Source organism: Plectropomus leopardus, chromosome 9 (assembly GCF_008729295.1).
Source record: "Plectropomus leopardus isolate mb chromosome 9, YSFRI_Pleo_2.0, whole genome shotgun sequence".
In the NCBI taxonomy this organism is placed as follows: domain Eukaryota; kingdom Metazoa; phylum Chordata; class Actinopteri; order Perciformes; family Serranidae; genus Plectropomus; species Plectropomus leopardus.
The window spans coordinates 17,837,670-17,855,692 of NC_056471.1; the positions used below are offsets into that span (position 1 = coordinate 17,837,670).

The following is an 18,023-nucleotide window of genomic DNA, read 5'->3' on the forward strand; positions in this document are numbered from 1 at the left end:
CCAAAAATCATGACCCAGTTACTCAAGATAATTCACAGACAAGGTACAAGGTAGATTTATTAGTCATTTTTAAAGATAGTTTAAAAAATGAAATTAAAATTTGTCCTTAAATCCTGTTTTTGGAGTCAAAGGAGGAGTTCGATTTTCTTTGTACAAAGGACGAAGAAATTTGCAATAAATGTGTAATATATATATAACTGTGCTTAAAATTTATATTAATTTTGTAACAGCTTTATATATGAAGTTAGAATTATAAACATTTTTTTCCCTAGCTTTTTTCTTTTTTTCCCTAGACATCTAAACCTTACTTTTTAAAAATATTTTTTTTCCCAAAATCTACTTTTTTTCTTGCAATTTATGGAACAATTTTTACCAAGTTGTTTGTCTTTTCTAATGTTTTGGAAAAAAATCACACCAATATAGGGATCCAAAGGTTTAAATACTTGTGAAAGGCATATGAAAGCAGCGCAAGAGAATCAATGCTGCTCCAAGTTTCAAAGGGTTAATCAAACACTCACTGATTACAGATGAAATAATGTGCTGTATGCTGTGATTACTGCAGTGCACACTCACAACAGTTAACATCTAACTTAAAGAAGAGAGACACTCTCTGTGAAACAGACTGATGGGCATGGCCAGCCTCTGTGTCAGGATGTCCTCCAGAGTCTCCAAAGACATCCGCCTCACGTCGTAACCCCTCACTGAGGCCCTCGCCTTGAAATTCACTGGCACAATCTCCTCTCCACTGTTGCGGTCATTTCTTCCCACCGCAGCGTGTGTGGGGAACAGAGGCCTCACAGACTCAGGAAGGTCAGATCTGTAGGACGGGCAGCAGTAGGCGGACCACATGTACTCAGGAACAGACACCCTGTTATTGATCCAGCGCGGTTCAGACTCGTACGGCATGGCTCCGGTGATCACATACATCGACCCGTTGCAGAAGGCCTTGAATTTTCTTAACATGTCGTTCTCAAGTCTGTTCCAGGGGCCCGAGTTGGACCCTGCACGCTGAGGGACAATGTTTGTTAGGGTGAAGGTGGCCTCACGGTCCTCTCTTGTCTTCTGGTGCATGCTGGGATTGAGATGACCCTTGGTGTAGTTGGAGTTTCTGTAGTCTTGAACCACGGCCTGGCTCTCAATCACATTCTGGTCCACGGGGTATTGGAAGTGTTTCATCTCTGAGCCGGCACGTGAAAACACCAGCTTAATGACGAATAAAGAAGGACATGTTAATCTTCAGAAGCTACAAAAAAGGCAGTTTTCCTGCTGATTGATCCTTAATACAGTTTGACCTGAATAGTCATGTACGTCTGTGTGTATTTGAATGTGTGACGGATTCATTCATGTAATTTGAAAAAGAAAAATCAAAACAGAACTCACAAAATTCTGCATTCCTCTCTTTGTTATCTCACAAGAGGAAGAAAATATGCAAGACAACATTTTTGTATTTACGCTTGGAGATAGCCTGCTCCTACTTCTTTTCAAAGATAATGGTAAAAGCTTTATTACAGGGAACAGGGAGTAGTTACACACATAACTTAGGTGCCAGGCGATCAGAAAACAACGTAAATGAAGTTAAAGTAACACCTACATGCTAACTTCATTAGAGCCCTTTAATGTCTACATTAAGAAAAACAAAAACAATGGTAAGAAACGGGTGAGATGTCACAGAAAAACGAACAAACAAATAAAAATCAAAATGACCAAAAACTGTACTGCTATAATGCTTGTAATATATATTTATACCAACATATATGGACAATATATGTATTTGCTACTATGGTATTAGTAGTACTACTAGTGATAATATTATTTCCATGTATTTATTCTAGATATTTTACCATTGCAACACTGCTTTGAAAACATCTCAGAAACTGTAAAAAATCAAATCAAGTATTATATATAATACTCAAATATATAATTGATAACATTAATTATATGGTATTAACAACAGTATATGTTGTTTTTTTCATTAAAATATTTTTTTTTTAGCTTAGCATCACCACCTTTACCATAAACTAATTGTTTAACCATTTGGTTGAGCATAGCTTTAGACAGTTTAAAAAAAAAAACATTATTGAAGTTATTTCAGCATTTTTGCCTCATGGACGCTGTTGACAGCTTTGTGCACCTACATGATGTGCATAGAATTAATCTCTCAACTTGATCCATTGAAACTAAGATTGGATGACATGATCCAATCTGATTTCATAATCCTTTGTTACTTTTAAACAACCTATTTACAAGATTTAATCCTATCCGATATCTGATCAGATTACATCTGATCTTTGGGTCCTTTTTCTTACTAATCTATATAATCACAGTGTGCAGTCAGTTACTTAGGAACAGCTATCCAAAACTAATGTCTTTTTATGAAGGTTATAATAATGAAGTTAAAACTTTTTATCAAGAGGTGTTGATTAAACATTTTGGAAGTTGGGTGTGTAATATCAGCATAGCTAAACACACCTAACTTAACTTGGCTTGATTTCTGTTGAAACATGAGAAAAAAAGAAATGTTTTGCAAATTGAAGAAATTGGTGGATTTGGATTTTGGTTTTTATTATAGAAAAAATGTCCAAAAAACTATATTTATAATCATATATTTAAAATTATAGTATTTCTTCAATATAAAAAATATATTATTTTAATAATTTTTCTTTTAAAAAAAGACTTTCTCTTTTTTTTTTCTCCAAATTTTAGGTAATTTTCTTGTACGTTTTGCTCATTTTTGGGTCATTTCCTCTGAAGTTGCTCCTTTCTTTTTACCCATATTTTAGAAAAAACTCTTTTTTTTCAATTTGCCCAGGTTTCAAAGGGTTAACAAAGTAATGCTCTTGAACACCACACACTGTTTTACTCACCTGTGGTTCATACATCCAAGTGGAATTGGGACGTTTGCCTTCTGCTGGACTGAGTATGTACGCAGAGTACAGTGGTGCACGATGCTGTCGGTGATACAAACTGGCAAAGCGGTACTGGTTTTTGTAGCGCTGGCATATTGGCTGGTATCCTGCTGCACTGATACCCTTTGGTGGAGTTTTATTGTAGAAGAAATATAGGCACTGGGAGAAGTCGGCACTGATCTCCCCAAAGACCAGACCACCGTACCAGGGTAGGAGAAGAAGGAGAGCTCCCGCAGACAATTGCAGCATCTTCTTTTTGGGGCAGCAGGTCAGCTGTCAGCCAGCAAACACAGACTTTGTTTCCTCTTAGACAAAGAAATAAACGTGTGTTTCCCTTGTGTCCACTCAGCGTCTGGAGTAAAAGCGTTTGAGGGCTGTCACTGAGGGTTCCTCTTCTATATACTGACAGCAGAAACCCTGTGGGTGAGAGTAAACCACCCCCTACCCCTGTCAAACTTCCCCAGTTAACCAGCAGTCAGGTGGTCATCTGGGAAACAGTGGCTCTGCATGTCCTTTTCTTGTCAGTCAGCTGAGGTGGAGGCCATCTTATTTCAAGGCTTAAATCATTTCACGGTTGCATCAAGGTGAGGAAAAAGACGTGCTCCAAAACTTGAGCTGAGCATCAAGACTGAGCTTATTTAATCTTGATTAGAGGATATCTGAAAAAGTGCTGTAAATGCTTCAGAAACTGACTGTAGTTTCTGGTTGTTGACTTGTATCCATCTCTTTCACGAGCAGGTTTTCAGAGCTGCAGGGACTACAAACCTCTTGAGGTGTTGCAGCATTTCCCTGCAGAACGTCTGTCCCCAGCTTTCTCACATTTTGTCTAAAACGATGAAGCATCGTGAGAGGTGTGGAAAAAACCACGAGTACCTTGCCTGATGCGGAGCTCTGTGTGGATCGCAGTGAGATACTTGTGATGCAAACAGTCATTTTTATTCTTGCATTTTCACTGTTTCATCCTGAACTGTATCTGAGATTTTTTTTTGATGCAGATGTTCATTGGCATTAATTTGTTAATATCTATCGTTTCACAAACGCAAACCTCTGGGCAAGTCATCAAGTTTCATTTTCTGTCTCTCTCCAGTTTCTGTGTAGTCTGGTGTTTATTCTGTCATCAAAACTCTCCTAACTGTGGGAACCAGAAATATTTACCAGAATACAAGCACTCCATGCATCACTTCCATTATTACTCAACTTTATTTATCAAAAGTCTGTAGCTTCTTTATCTCGTTTTATTTCAGGAAAATCCTGAGTTTCAGTTGTTCTGCTCCAATTTGTCAAAACTTTTTTTTAAAGATTATCTTTTGGGCTTTTTTTAAATTGCCTTATATGTTATATATTTAACATTTAAAAAAAAAATTAAAAAAAAATAATATTTTTATATATTTTTAAAATTATTTCTACTTTTTAAATATAATTAATTTCATTCTGTGTCTCACTGACTATTGTTGTGACATCAATTTGTTGCCTGTAATTATTTGTTTGTGTGGTTGATTCTGTTTGCTGAATTGTACATTGATCCGATCCAAATCCATATCGCATTTTTCCAATTGTATCTGTGATAAACTGTATTTGCACAACTTTAAACACTAATAAAAATACCTTGTGCACACTATAGATAAAGATCTACAGATGAAGTAAAATGAAACTGTTAAAGGGAAAAAACAAAAAGTTGTTTAAATGTTACAGTTAAGCAATATCACACGAGACAGAGTGATGTGCTCGTAAGGATATACGAGTGCAACCTAGATCATAATTAGTTTTCGTGAGCTGAGTTCAGATGCCTTTCACAAGCATTAAACCTTTAAAACCTGAGTTAATTGGTTCTTTCAAAAACATGACATAAAAGAGCAGTCAGCAATTTGGCATGAAATATCTTGCAAATTCCAGTGAAACTGGTTAGACTGAGTAATTAAGGCTGCCTTCAGAGTCACTGGTGATGAGTCATGACCTGTTGATGACCTGGAATCACCATCGTTTTAGTTTCCACACGCAGAATAGATGCTGAGTAAACGGAAATCTAAAAAGAAGGAGGCTGAATCTCATATTTCATGATGTATTTTGTATGAAATTGTCTGTCATTTAACAGACATCAGCGAAATGATTGATAGAGAAGAGGAAAATAAAGCCCTCATACAGAGACAGGTTGATCATCTACATGTAAAACACACCTTTATGACCCCATGCGTACATAAAGACATTTTTTATGTAGCTTTCTTTATACAATCTTGAAAGAGCAGTCTGAATACTCTCCTCTCTGTTTCAACCTCCTCCCATAAATAATCGTATGTCCCTCCCCTCGCTGACTGACTCTGTGTCAGCTAGTTTTCGTTCTTCTTCTACTTTGTTCTGTGTTACTGACTCAGCAGCTGCAGGGTGTGTTTTGGCTCACTGACATGTTGTAATAAATTTGTACAAAGAGATTCAAAAAGATTTTAAAAAAAGACACGCACATCCCATAGAGGGTGCTGGATCCAAGATAAACCAAAATGTGATAAAATAGAGGTCCGTACGACGGGCAGGAAAAAAGGATTTTTTTCTGCCAAAATAAGTGACGTTTTGAGCCAAAACGCTCTTATTTTGTAATAAATTTGTACACCACAGTTTCACACTGAAGTGGAGTTAGCTCAGGAACAGTTACCTTTAACCTGACTGTAAGTAGTTGGGAGTAAATATTAAGCCAGAAATAATTTGAATGTTTTTTGTATTTGTTTTTGTTAATAACTTGCTTGTGCAATATGCTTTAGTTCAGTAAAGCCTGAAAAACCACTTGGACAACTTCTGTCATTATATAACAGCTGTTGTAACGAGCTTTTGAATTTTAACCCCGTTTTCCTCTTTTAAACACTGTTGAAGCAAAAAAAAAAAAAAACCTGTGACAGTGACAAATAAAAAGCTATAATAAATGTTTTTCACCCATATCCATTTAATGACCTCACTAACAGAAAAGCAATGGAATTTTTTTTTCTTCCCACAGCACCTCCCATCTGGAGTGATTATTTTTGTAACTTCCTGTAAGAGGCAAACTGAAAAGGCAAACTATTTAAAGACACAGCAACATCTAGTGGATCTTTGTAAGCACGTCATATAACTGAATGGTAGGAACAACTCAGTCAGGTGGAGTTAAAAACATATTTTTCATACAGATATCGTGACGCAAAACGTGCTCTACAAAACGTGCTCTACAAAACGCTGAGCAGGATGTTAAAGGGTTATTATTAATTCCCCTTTAAAATGTGTTGAGCTATTTGAAAAAGCTCCAATCCAACAATGTCCCCAATGTGAGGACTAAATTCATCCTCCACACATGTAGGCCCATAACTTCCAATTCGCTTACTAATGGTGGTAGATCATTTAAAAGGCATTAAAGGGGCAGTTTGGATTTTTTTAAGTGGGGTAGTTAGTGTTTACTTACAGTAGATGGCAGTCAGCACACCTTCAGTTTGGAGAAGCAGGTAGGAGAACCACCACAGAAGCTAAACAATATACTGCACACCTAGAAAAAAAAAGGAACAATGACCAACTGCAAGAAATGTCCCACAAATTGGGTTATGATAAAATTACCCAAAACCAGCGGAGGATTATTAGAAAATCATCAATAATAAGAAAAAATCCCCAGAAAATTATATGTGTAATTATAATTATAACATATAATTAACACATAATTAACACACACACATCAGGTCATGCCTTGTTAAGTTAGAGCTTATTTGTGATAAATGAGTAGGTTAAATAGAAAATTCCCAGGAGAGTAACCCCTCCAGGTTGAGCCCCCAATTCCCTCAAATCCTAGCAACGCCCCTGGATAAGAGAGAAAATATGCATTTGTTGCCTACAATTGTTTTCTAAAGCAGAAGTGAGCAACTTTATCAAATCCACTATAGTCTTTGCAAGGACGACCACTATTTCTTCAGTCACTAAAGATGAGATAATAAACCTTAGTCAGGTCATATTTTAGTGGTTTTTCTGTCTTTCTAATAAAAATCTTTTGTCTGGGGGCTGATGGAGACGCCCTGTCATGGAGCAGCTTCATGTGCACGGAGCCTGTTGCTGCACGCCCTTCGTCTGTCTCTTCCGTGAAAACATTTCTCTGCTGTCCGCTTCAGACCCCTCCCTCCCTCTCTCCTCCTCTCCCTCCCTCTGTGTGTGTGTGTGTGTGAAACCGCAGTCTAGTTTTTACTGTGCTGCCATCAGACTTATCTTAACTTCAGAACTATGTGTGCAGCCGAGAATGGCGGACGCCAACGCTATTGAGGAGCTGCAGTCGGAGCTCACCTGCCCGGTGTGTTTGGAGCTCTTCCAGGAGCCGGTGATCCTGGAGTGCGGACACCACTTCTGCCAGGTGTGCATCATCCAGTGCTGGGAGGCCAAGGCGGACGAGCTGCCGAGTTGCCCAAAGTGCAGAAAGTCGTGCGGACGTAAACTGCGACCCAACTCGCTGCTGTGCAACGTGGTGGACAGTGTGCGCAGAGCCCGGGCCATGGACACAGCCGCGGGGACGCACGGCTGGGACTCGGAGGGTGCTCTGGAGGAGCCGGAGGAGCGCGAGCCCGGGTCCAGCATGAGCAGCGTGGCCTCGTCCATCGGGCTCTGGCCGCGCCTGTGGATGGATATGTGCGAGGAGCATGAGGAGAAGCTGAAGCTGTACTGTGAGGACGACCAGCTGCCCATCTGTCTGGTGTGCGGCATGTCCCGGGACCACAAGACCCACAATGTCATCCCCATTACCGAGGCCTTTGAGAACTACAGGGTACTGTCTGATTGGCTGACTTTAGACACGTTTGCTTCTGATCCTAGGCCCAATGTGTGGCACATCTCACCTTAAACCCGAGTTAACACAGAGAGAAAGTACTTGGTGATGAATGTGTTGACAGCATTTTTTGATAGAAGTTAATATGGATCTCTAAACTTTAAGTTTTAGGGAGTGCCATCTCATCCGTGCTCATTTGACAGTTCTCCCCTTGTTGGAAGGACATCAAGTTATACAAACACTAATAAATGTCAAATAAAGATCAGTTGATTTATGGCACTGAAAATGCCATCAGCACTGTAAAATAACAAAAACTCCACTGAAAAAATATTTTAGGCATTAACAAAGATTTTTGAATCTTTCTTTTTTCAGTGTCAGATACATTTATTTTATATTTCCTCTGTTTCAACTTTCTGTCACTGCTTTGGCTACAACAGTAAAATTGAGCACTGAAAAAAATAAATTAAACAAGCATTAAAAATTATAGATTTTATGATACTTTTTTTTTCTCATGTCCTTTTTCCAGGGTCAGTTTTGTTTTCCCATGAGATGTTTTTTTTTGTCAGTTTCAACTTTTTGTACCAGATATATTTTATTCTGGTGTTTTATTCTTTCTGATGTGATTTCCGATAACAATCATTTGATGTTTTTTTCTTCATGTCATTCTTTTTTCAGTGTCAAGGTTTTGTTGTTTTTTGTCTCATTTTTTTCCACTGTGTAACTTTGTGTCACTGTTTTGCTTGGAAAAAAACTGAGTGAAGCTGTTGAATCTGAAGGGAAAAAAACCTGCTGTCGTAAAACAAAAACAAAAAAAACCTAACGCTAACAAAAGAGTGACATGAAGGAAAAAAATCAGAGGTTTGTCATGAAAAAACACATCAGAATGCAAAAAATATTTTTAAAAAAATCATTTTTGATGCTTGCGTTTTATTTTTTAGTTTATTTTTTCAGTTTTTTTTTTTTAATTTTAATGTCAAATTTAGTTTTTGTTGTACCTCTATATTAATTAAGATTTAATTTATTAAATAAACAAAATTAAGTCAAAGATTTTTTTTATGGCAGTTATTTTTTAAAGCAGACTCTCTGGCAGCCCATGGGTGTTTTACAGGAATTCAACAGAACAGTGTGAGCTCTTATTACTCCTCCGCACTTTTGACCCTGCAGCTGACCACCATCAGTCTGTTTGAAGATGCTCTGAGAGGCCTCTCATGTTTTACTGGCGCTGAATTTTCCGTTTTGTTTGAGTTTGTTGGAGAGAGCGGTCAGCTGAGGAAAGGAATCATATGACTCCCATTAGAGATGTTGTTTTTGAAAGCAGACGCATCAATGAAATGAACTTAAACAAAATCTTGTTAAGCGTCATCACTTCTTAATGATATTTAACATGTGACTGTGTGTTTCTGCTGCAGGATAAGCAGGCTGTCGCTCTGGAGAGGGTTCTGCTGCAGACTGAGGAGGCCACACTTTTCCAAAGACAGACCAATGAAAAGATCCTCCTCATAAAGGTAGCAACATGAGTGTGTTTATGTTTGTTTGAAGCATTGTTAAAGACAAGAACCAGAAATTCTGGTCACTAAGCAGCATTCAAATGCATACCTCCACCTTTACCGGTCTGACAGACGCATGAGTCGCCCTGGTTATGACTGGTGGTGACATAACAGGTTGTTACTCAGCTTTGTTTGTGTAAACGTGATGGTTCTCATGTTTTTGCAGACGGTCTTCCTGAAATTAAGCAGGTGGTCAATAAACATTCATGCACGTCATGTCATGTTTGTCTTTCCCACAATCTCTATAACTCTATAACTCACACGCATGCATGCATGCACGCGCGCACACACACACACACACAGAGTACAATAATTATGTCACACACCCTCACAGATAGAGATAACAGCTCACTGAATTTCAGCTTGGTTTCTTTTCCGCCACAGCAGTGCTCACCTCAAACAGAGGTCTCTCAGTTTATTCGTGTGTTGAACAGAGATATGTGTATCGTGTTTGCTGAGTGTTTCTGCTGCAGCAGATAACGACACGTCTCTGCTCTGTGTCACTACAGACTCTACCCCGTCTGTCTGTCTGAACGTCTTGCCCGTGTGTCTTGCTGTCTGTCAGTTTGACCTAGTTTATGTGCACATTCACAGATTTTCACTTCTCTGTTTCTCTGTCGGTATGACAGGATGTGGGTCAACAAGTTTGAGAGGAAGTTCGACAATTCGTCTTTTCATGCAAATTTCTCTTCCTCTGCGTGTGTTTGTGACTGTTATTGTGCCCGTCTATCTGGCTATGTTTGTCTGTTTACCTGTCTTAGGAATAAATTAAGTATTCCTTTCTTTTATTTAAGTTAGCTAAAGTTGCCAATACTGCAACATAAAAAAGAAAGCCCTCTGTTTCAAGTAAAGGCCTGCATTGATTACATTACTGGAAGGGGAACTCCACTGACACGCCAAAGTCTGTTTACAGGTCTTGGGGATTATGACAGCATCTGATACAAGTTTTTTTTGTGGCTCCAGAAGAAACAAAGTCTGATAATGTCCTCAAAAAGACAAGTTTGAAAATGTATAAAACTGCTGCGTTAGAAGAAATGGGAATAGTAGACCTCTGTAGCTCGCTCCTTATCTCCGCTCGAGGCTGCATTAACTAGCATAACAAACCTGAATCCTCTTCTAAATTAGGGCTGCACGCTCCCGACACTGGGTTTCAGTCGGTACTGATTACAGATACCAGTGACTGGGGTCATTCTCTTATGTGTAATGCAAAATAAGGCTCCACTTAAAAACAGATTTCTTAATTTTGTGAAACAAAATGTAACAAATAAATAACTTCCTTAAAAAAATCTTCAAAATTAACAGGAAGTAGAATTCATGTGCAATTTCTTAAAACAAAGCAACAAATTGGTCAAAACCCCAACAGCAAAAAAACCCAATAAAACAGTTGAATTGAATAAAGCAGCTTATTTGTCACTGGATGTCAGTATTGGGATTGTGCATCCATTTACCTAACTGTTAGTGGTCAAATTGCATTGTGGGTATTGTGTCATGTTTTGACAAAGCAGAGAAATGTGTGGAATTAAAAAAAAGCACACCTCTGATTAGGCTTGCATTAATTTTGATCCTTAAAAAAAAAAATCATGAGTCAGTGTGAAGAGTGAACAGTGTGACAGGATTGCAATGCTTAATCAGTGAAATTCTCTTTTAAGAAAAAGAACATAAGTATTAAGCACAAAATTAACTTAAAACAAATCAAAAGTAAAAGTCCTAAACACAGAAAAATTACCCCAGTGAGTTATAAATCATATTATTATTGCTAATGCATTTATGTGAAAGTTGAATTTGATTTTTGGACTTGATTGAGATAATTTTCACTTAATTCATAGATTATTTAGAATTTTTGTAATTTCACCCGTAACAATCCATCATATATTCTACGATCAATCATAATAATAAAATATTAGTAATATTTTCTGTTACTTTTTTAAAATTTGATTTGTAAAGTAACTAAAGCTGTCGGATAAATGTGGTGCAGTAAAAGTATAGTAAAAGTGAAGTGGATTAAAAGTATAAAGGGTCATGGCAGTAAAGCACACATCCTGCCACTATGTGCTTTCCATTAAGCCTAGTAGTGTTAGAAAGTGAAACTGTCAAAATGTATAAAACAAAAGCAAAATGCAGGGTGTTTCCTAACACAAAACAAAACAGTAAAAAAAAAAAAACAGTAAAAAGTATCTGTAGGTTTGGTTTCAGTCCCTCATGGTCAAACAACATGGCCTCTTTTCTGCATATTTGCACAAGGAGTCAACAGTCTTCATTCTTCTGGTTCCCAGAAGTGCAACATATTTGAAAGAACAGCCCCTGTGTGCCAGTGAAGATTGGGCCTGCAGTGAAATAAGAGTAGTGGCGTTTTTTCCTTTAAAACCAAGGCTATAAGAGTCATACATTTAGTCTCTTCTTAGTATCTATAGGTGATGGGATCAGTATTGGTTTGGTTGGTCAGACAAATGGAAACAACGTTAAGGTTGGACTTTGTTGACTGACACATTTGCAGTAAATGTCTCGCTTCACAGAAACTCATAGGAAAAGAAAAAAATGATTATACAGCAACATTCATGTTCAAAAATGAGATTATTTAGGCCTAGTTTTGAAACATCACAGAATGTCTTTTATGTTCTTACTGATGGGAGTCGTTCTTGTGTCTCAGGAGCGAGCTGGAGATCTGGAGGAGATGGTCACTGCAGAGTTTGGCCGTCTGAGGGAGTTCCTCCTGGAGGAGGAGGAGCGCATCAGGGAGAAACTGCAGAAGCAGAAAGAGGAGAAGCTGAACCAGCTGGAGGAGGCACTGACTCACACCACAGAGCAAATCAGCCAAATGGAAAGCATGGCGGACGAGCTTCGCCTCAAACTCAGAGAAGACGAAAACCCAGAGCAGCTCAAGGTATGAGAGAGAATGGATAAAAGATGAGCTCACGTCTCTGTATCTAGAGAGCCCGAAAAAGCAGTCAGCTGCATGAAAATAACAGAAAGGACAAAAACAGAAGGATATTGTTGTCATGTAGAAGTGCAGCAACATTATCCGCATGTTACAGCAGAGACTGGCGTGTTTTTTTAATCACAGACTTGTTGTGATCTGCTCTCTTTCAGGGAATCAAAGATTTCATTGGAGGGTGAGTTTCTTCTTGATCATCAGACGACACTGATTTCTTATTGAGTTACTCACTCATTTCTCGGTCATTTCCCCCCTTATCTCTTTGTGACTGTTATTGCAAATCAAATGACTGAAGTCACAAGGTAATGGCATATGGTTTTGTAAGTAAGTGTTGCAGAAACAGGATGTTTGGGTATGATTGTGGCTAAGCGTGGCATCTGTGTCACATAGTCATGCCAACTGCTGGCCACGAGGAAGGCTGTTACTTGAAGTTTTACTGTAAATCACAGGGTCTGTTTTTCAGAGAGATTTCCTCTGCAGATAATGTGTCTCATGATAAAAACCTCCTGAACAATAAACAATGAAGGAATTCTAACAGGGAGAAGTTTTAGCTGGTTGTCATCTGCAATCCTCACTGCTAGAAGACACTAAATTCTCCTAAATGTTACACACTGGACCACTTTTTCTACACAAAAACAGAAGAAGAGCGCTGTAGCATTTTTTTTCTTTTACAAAGAGTTTGATATTTAATAATAATAAGAAACCTCACAACTTCACAGTTGTGTAAAAAAACTGTAGGCAAGTTTCCCTTCACTCTCTGGCTTCCTCTTGCTTTTAATGACTTTATCTTTCATTGTCACTCTCTTTCTCTCTGTTAGGGCTGACAGCTTCTTTGAGCGCCCCCCAGAGGTGAGTGTGGACCTGCAGTCTGGAGAGTTCCTGGGACCTCTGCAGTACAGGACCTGGAGGAAAATGAGCTCAATTTTCCAGCCAGGTATACTGACTCACACATGCACAGACACACAGACGCACACAGACACACACAGACACACACACACACACACGAACACCCTTACAACAGCAGGGTTGGAAATTAGCACCATCAGCCACCAGTCAATGGCTGGTAAAATGTGCAAGTGGCTGCTAAATGTGCTTCACTCACCAGCCACAGAAACATTGATAATCTATTGAGTGACTGGCAGATTTTGGAGTTCACCAGCCACAGTGGCAGAAGGCCAAAAAAGTTAGTTTCCAACCCCGTACAAGAGCAGTTTATGCAGCAGAGGCTTAAAAAATACCAGATCGCACTGCAACACTGTTTCTGTCAAAAATTTGCAGTCACCAAAACCATGAGTAAATATGTCCGTCAGAAACCTCTTTTTCCACAAGACGAGACGCAGACAGCACGCAACCAACGTCACTTTACACTAACTTTTACTTAATCAACATGCAGTACTGCTCTCTCAGCTATCAGCGGTGACCCTCCACCCAAACACAGCCTACCCCTGCCTCTGGGTGTCTCTGGAAAAATTCAGCCCAACCTGCCCAACAACCCCGAACGCTTCACCCTCTACAGCACTGTTGACATTGTTGTTTCTTTAAAAACTACGATGAAATATTTGTCAACAACCTTCTTTTTTCCATGAATAGGAGGAGACGACGACAGGATGAAACCAAAGTCATCAAACACTAACTGTGACTTTATCAACATGCAGTATTGTTTACGAAAAAAGACTAAAAAAGACTAAAATGTAGTTTTAATTTCATTGACAAAAAATAGTGGACCACTCCAAGCCAAAGTCCAGATCCCACTTGAATCAGCGGCTACGTTTGCATGCCCACTAATATTCCTAAAGAAAATTTGTTCTTATATTTCTTGCATGAGGCCCATTGTCTCAGGCTAAGAAGACTTTAAACAACTGCTGCTTTAAGACAACATGGATTTATCTACAAAAGACATTTTTGTGTTTTGCATTTTATGTTCAGTCTCGTATCAGCCTGCTCGTTCTGGAGGAGTCAGACGACAGTTTCAAACATGACTATTCTTGCTCTCTGAACTTCTGCCACAGAGTCAAAGTCAAGAGCGTAAAGACTCATTTTGGGTCATTTGCCAACAACATGTCAGACGTTGTTGATTGTGTAACACAAGACTGCAACACTGGATTTAATGAATCTATGGAGTTACATGTTGACGCAGCATCATTTATATTTCATCTGTATCCATGTAGCTGATGCTCTTATCAAGCTCGTCTTACACTCGTTGAGGCGTTCAGTATCTTGTTGAAGGTCACAGCCGAGGAGTCTTTCTCGGGTCATTCTCTGTAAGAACGTTTGTTGTTGCATTTATAACTCTTTTTTTTCCCCTCTCAGCTGTCACAGCAGTGACCCTCGACCCGAACACAGCATACCCCTGCCTGTGGGTGTCCCAATGTCGCACCAGCGTCCAGGTGGGAAAAATCCAGCCCAACCTGCCCAACAACCCTGAGCGCTTCACCCTCTACAACATCGTCCTGGGCTCTGAAGCCTTCTCCTCTGGCAGACACTACTGGGAGGTGGAGGTGGGCTCTAAGACAGCGTGGGGTCTGGGTGTAGCCGCAGCCTCCGTCAACAGGAAGGAGGAGATCAGTCTCTGCCCAGATGATGGTTTCTGGACCCTGGTGCTAAGGGACAACGGAGATGGCACCAGTGAGTACGAAGCGTGCACCGACTCAGACGAGAGCTTGATATATCCGTCCAAACCCCCCAGGAGGGTGGGGGTCTACCTGGACTACAGTCGTGGTGACGTGGGGTTTTACGATGCGGGGAACATGAGTCACCTCTTTACCTTCTATAACGCAAAATTCAAAGAGCCAGTTTTCCCATACTTCAACCCCTGGCCGATTATCAACGGATGCAACCGGGAGCCGCTCACTATAGTAACACCACACTGGGGATAGACGTCTTTTCTTTTTCATCAGAAAACACATTCAGAATAAAACTGCAGAAAAAGACTCAGCAGCTGATGGACTCATGTCACGACCACACGCATTTGCCTTCTCATAAAGACTTTGCTGTAATGATGATGTGGTAATGATAAACATGCAGGTAACTCTGAAATGTAAGACTGGAAATAAGAAAACAAAACTACTAATGCACAAGAGGGGTTAAACTTGTCAGCACAACAACCTGCAATCGCCGATACAGTCACGCAGAACTGTGTGCATCAGCTTGGAGATGTGTACGAGTGGCATGTTCGTGTTTTTTTTCACAAAATGTCTAGAAAAGATATATTCTGAGACATATTTTCCTTATTTAATGGAAAAATACAACCTTTTGTATTCACATTTCTCTTGCTGAGTTCAAATGTTACTAGTGTTTACGACATGGGAAGTCATGTACACAAAGTTATGAACTCAGAGCTCACAAAATTTACAAGGTCATGAATACCACATCAGGGAGGCCTTCATGTGGTCACTTCTCGTGAACATCGAAACACGGCCCCATTTGAACGCAGCATCTCTTTCACAGAAATAAGGTGAGCTTAATTGAAATGTTAGCTAATCAGAAAACACACTAAATTAAACTGGACAGTCAGAAAATAAAATTTTCTAAAACTGTCTTGGTTAAAGGATTGATCCAACAATTAGTAACTTTAGTTCGGTCGAAATAAACCCTTAATTTACCAAGTTATATGTGAAAATATGCCGGCTGCACACGCTGTTTTCCCTGCCGTCTTCCATTTTAACGCTGGGCAGCTGCTCTTATTATTCTCTCAAGGCACACCATTAAGTATGTGAAATAAAATGACAGAAAAAAGCAGTGTACTCAGCTAGTTGCAGATAGCTGATATATTTGTCCAAATTGCCCAATACTAATAAATGAAAAATGACACTTTAAAGGTCAGGGCCGTTGATATTCTTCACTTTTTTCTCACTGTCAACAAATCTCATGAAAATATCAAAAACCTATAATGAATTCATCAGACTGACACATATGGGGCGTCCGGTGGCTCAGTGGCGAGAGCAGGCGCCACATGTACAGAGGTTGTGTCCTCGCTGCAGCAGCAGCGGGTTCGATTCTGGCCTCGGCTGTTTGCTGCATGTCGCCCCCTCTCTCTCTCTCTCCCTCTTTGACTTTAAGTTGATATATTTAAGGCATAAAAGCCAAAAAAAAATTTTTTTGAAAGGAAAAAAAAAACCAACAAAAAAACCCAAACACATTTTTTTTCTGTGTAATCAAAGAATGAATCTTACTTCTTACCTCCGTTTTAATGCAAAAAACACAGTGCGCTCAGGAAGCTTGGTGGTTTGGTTTTTGCTCTGAGAGCACGGTGCAGTTTAAGGACTGGAAAAAGACATAGAATTTTTAAAATCACTAGAAGCAGTAACGGCATATGCACATGTAGAACGACATTTCCAACCTGTGTATCGTCAGCTGTATGACCGTTTACAGACAGGCGTGTGCTTTTCCAGATCATGTCCAGTCACTTGGATTCACAGCAGGTGCACCCCAATCAGGGTGCAGAAACAAGGATTATCTCCCGGATGATCAGGAGAAATGGGAAGCACCTGAGCTCAATTTTAAGTGCCCTTTTTGTCCTGCTTTTTTTTGTTTTAATTTCAAAAAATGGGATATTATGTGTAGATTGATGAGGGGAAATTAAATCATTTGAGCTTAAACCTGCAAGATAACAAAATAAAATCATAGTGAAGGGGTCTGATTGCTTTCTGAATGCACTGTATTAAAAATACATACATGAGCCACACTGTTACGCTGGATTACATGTGCCTTTATCACGATGAACATGGGCACTGTGGCTTATTTTGAGTCAATCCCACAAACACTGTGCTGCTGTTGTAAGCCCTCAACCGAGCACCAAATGTGCATTAATCCATGCCTGAAAGTCTTACACAAACACACCATTTCCTCCTGTTGAAGGTGAGATTATATTTTTTGTTACCTAAAAAAATTAAATAAAAAAATACATGTTAAATAAAAAAACAAAAAAAGAATGGGCTTGAGACTGAGAAACAAGGATTAAGAGACAGACAAATCCTATGAAATTTTGTATTAGTTCTGAAATCATTAGAAAGGGGGTGAGGAATATTGCTTGCTAATGTCGCCAAAGACTTTAAGATTTCCTTTGGAGTTTCGGATCTCCAGTAGCTGTGTGAATTATCATGTGACTGCTTGCTAGTAAACATTGTTGTAAACAAAGCAGGATTAAAAGAAAATCGGCTTTGCAAATGTTTTATGAGGAAGAAAATGCATTACACACGTTTGTTAGAGCTCTAGGATAAACACGGTGTGTTTTGTTGAGTAACACTGAATGCAAACTGACCTCACTTGTTTACATAAAAACATAAAAACTCCACAGGGTGAATTTAACTTGTTTTTTTTTCAGAATGGTTTTAAAAATGTATCAGCTCATTTTGCTGCAATATCTTATTGCAATATAATATACCCTTATATCTTTGTGTGCAGAATAATAATAAATATTTTTCAGTGTTTATAGTTGTTTTGTATCCAATCATGATATGTGCATCTGACGAAATGATGTCCACAGTATATTGAAGATAAGTAATAAAGACTGATATGTGCCAATTTCCAAATCAGTAGATGTGTCTGATTCAACTCTGTGAAAATGTGATTTTAAAATACTCTTTTGAAAGTCTCCGAAAGTTTTGACCAGAGACAAACACTGTTTGTCTCTGGTCACACTGTAGATATTTGACATTAGATTTTAATTATATGAGTAAATTTCCTGCTGAGGTTGTGGTTGGTACATTTTATTCCACCAGAGGGCGTCCAAAACTCACTGTGAATGCATAATCTGTGGTCTTTATTGTACAGCTTTGAATTTATGAACGTATGGCAGCAAACTGCAACCCACTCAGAACTGTTTTACTGTTTTAGGAAACAGTTCATCTCAAAAAGTGATGCAGAATTATTTTACAGATGAGTCG

General features: G+C 39.0%; 2 protein-coding genes across 2 annotated transcripts; one reads left to right on the forward strand and one right to left on the reverse strand.

The window, feature by feature from the left end:
- Positions 1 to 428: 428 nt before the first annotated feature.
- On the reverse strand, positions 429 to 3,293 carry LOC121947878 (endonuclease domain-containing 1 protein-like). Its single transcript, XM_042493038.1, has 2 exons — positions 2,865 to 3,293; positions 429 to 1,203 (listed from the first exon to the last, which is right to left on the reverse strand). Exons 1-2 carry the CDS (start codon positions 3,153 to 3,155, stop codon positions 586 to 588), a joined length of 909 nt encoding a protein of 302 aa, XP_042348972.1. The 5' UTR covers positions 3,156 to 3,293; the 3' UTR covers positions 429 to 585.
- A 3,796-nt stretch (positions 3,294 to 7,089) lies between these two features.
- On the forward strand, positions 7,090 to 17,672 carry LOC121947877 (zinc-binding protein A33-like). The gene is made up of 6 exons (XM_042493037.1): positions 7,090 to 7,659; positions 9,069 to 9,164; positions 11,854 to 12,087; positions 12,294 to 12,316; positions 12,957 to 13,072; positions 14,449 to 17,672. Exons 1-6 carry the CDS (start codon positions 7,141 to 7,143, stop codon positions 15,012 to 15,014), a joined length of 1,554 nt encoding a protein of 517 aa, XP_042348971.1. The 5' UTR covers positions 7,090 to 7,140; the 3' UTR covers positions 15,015 to 17,672.
- Positions 17,673 to 18,023: the final 351 nt, after the last annotated feature.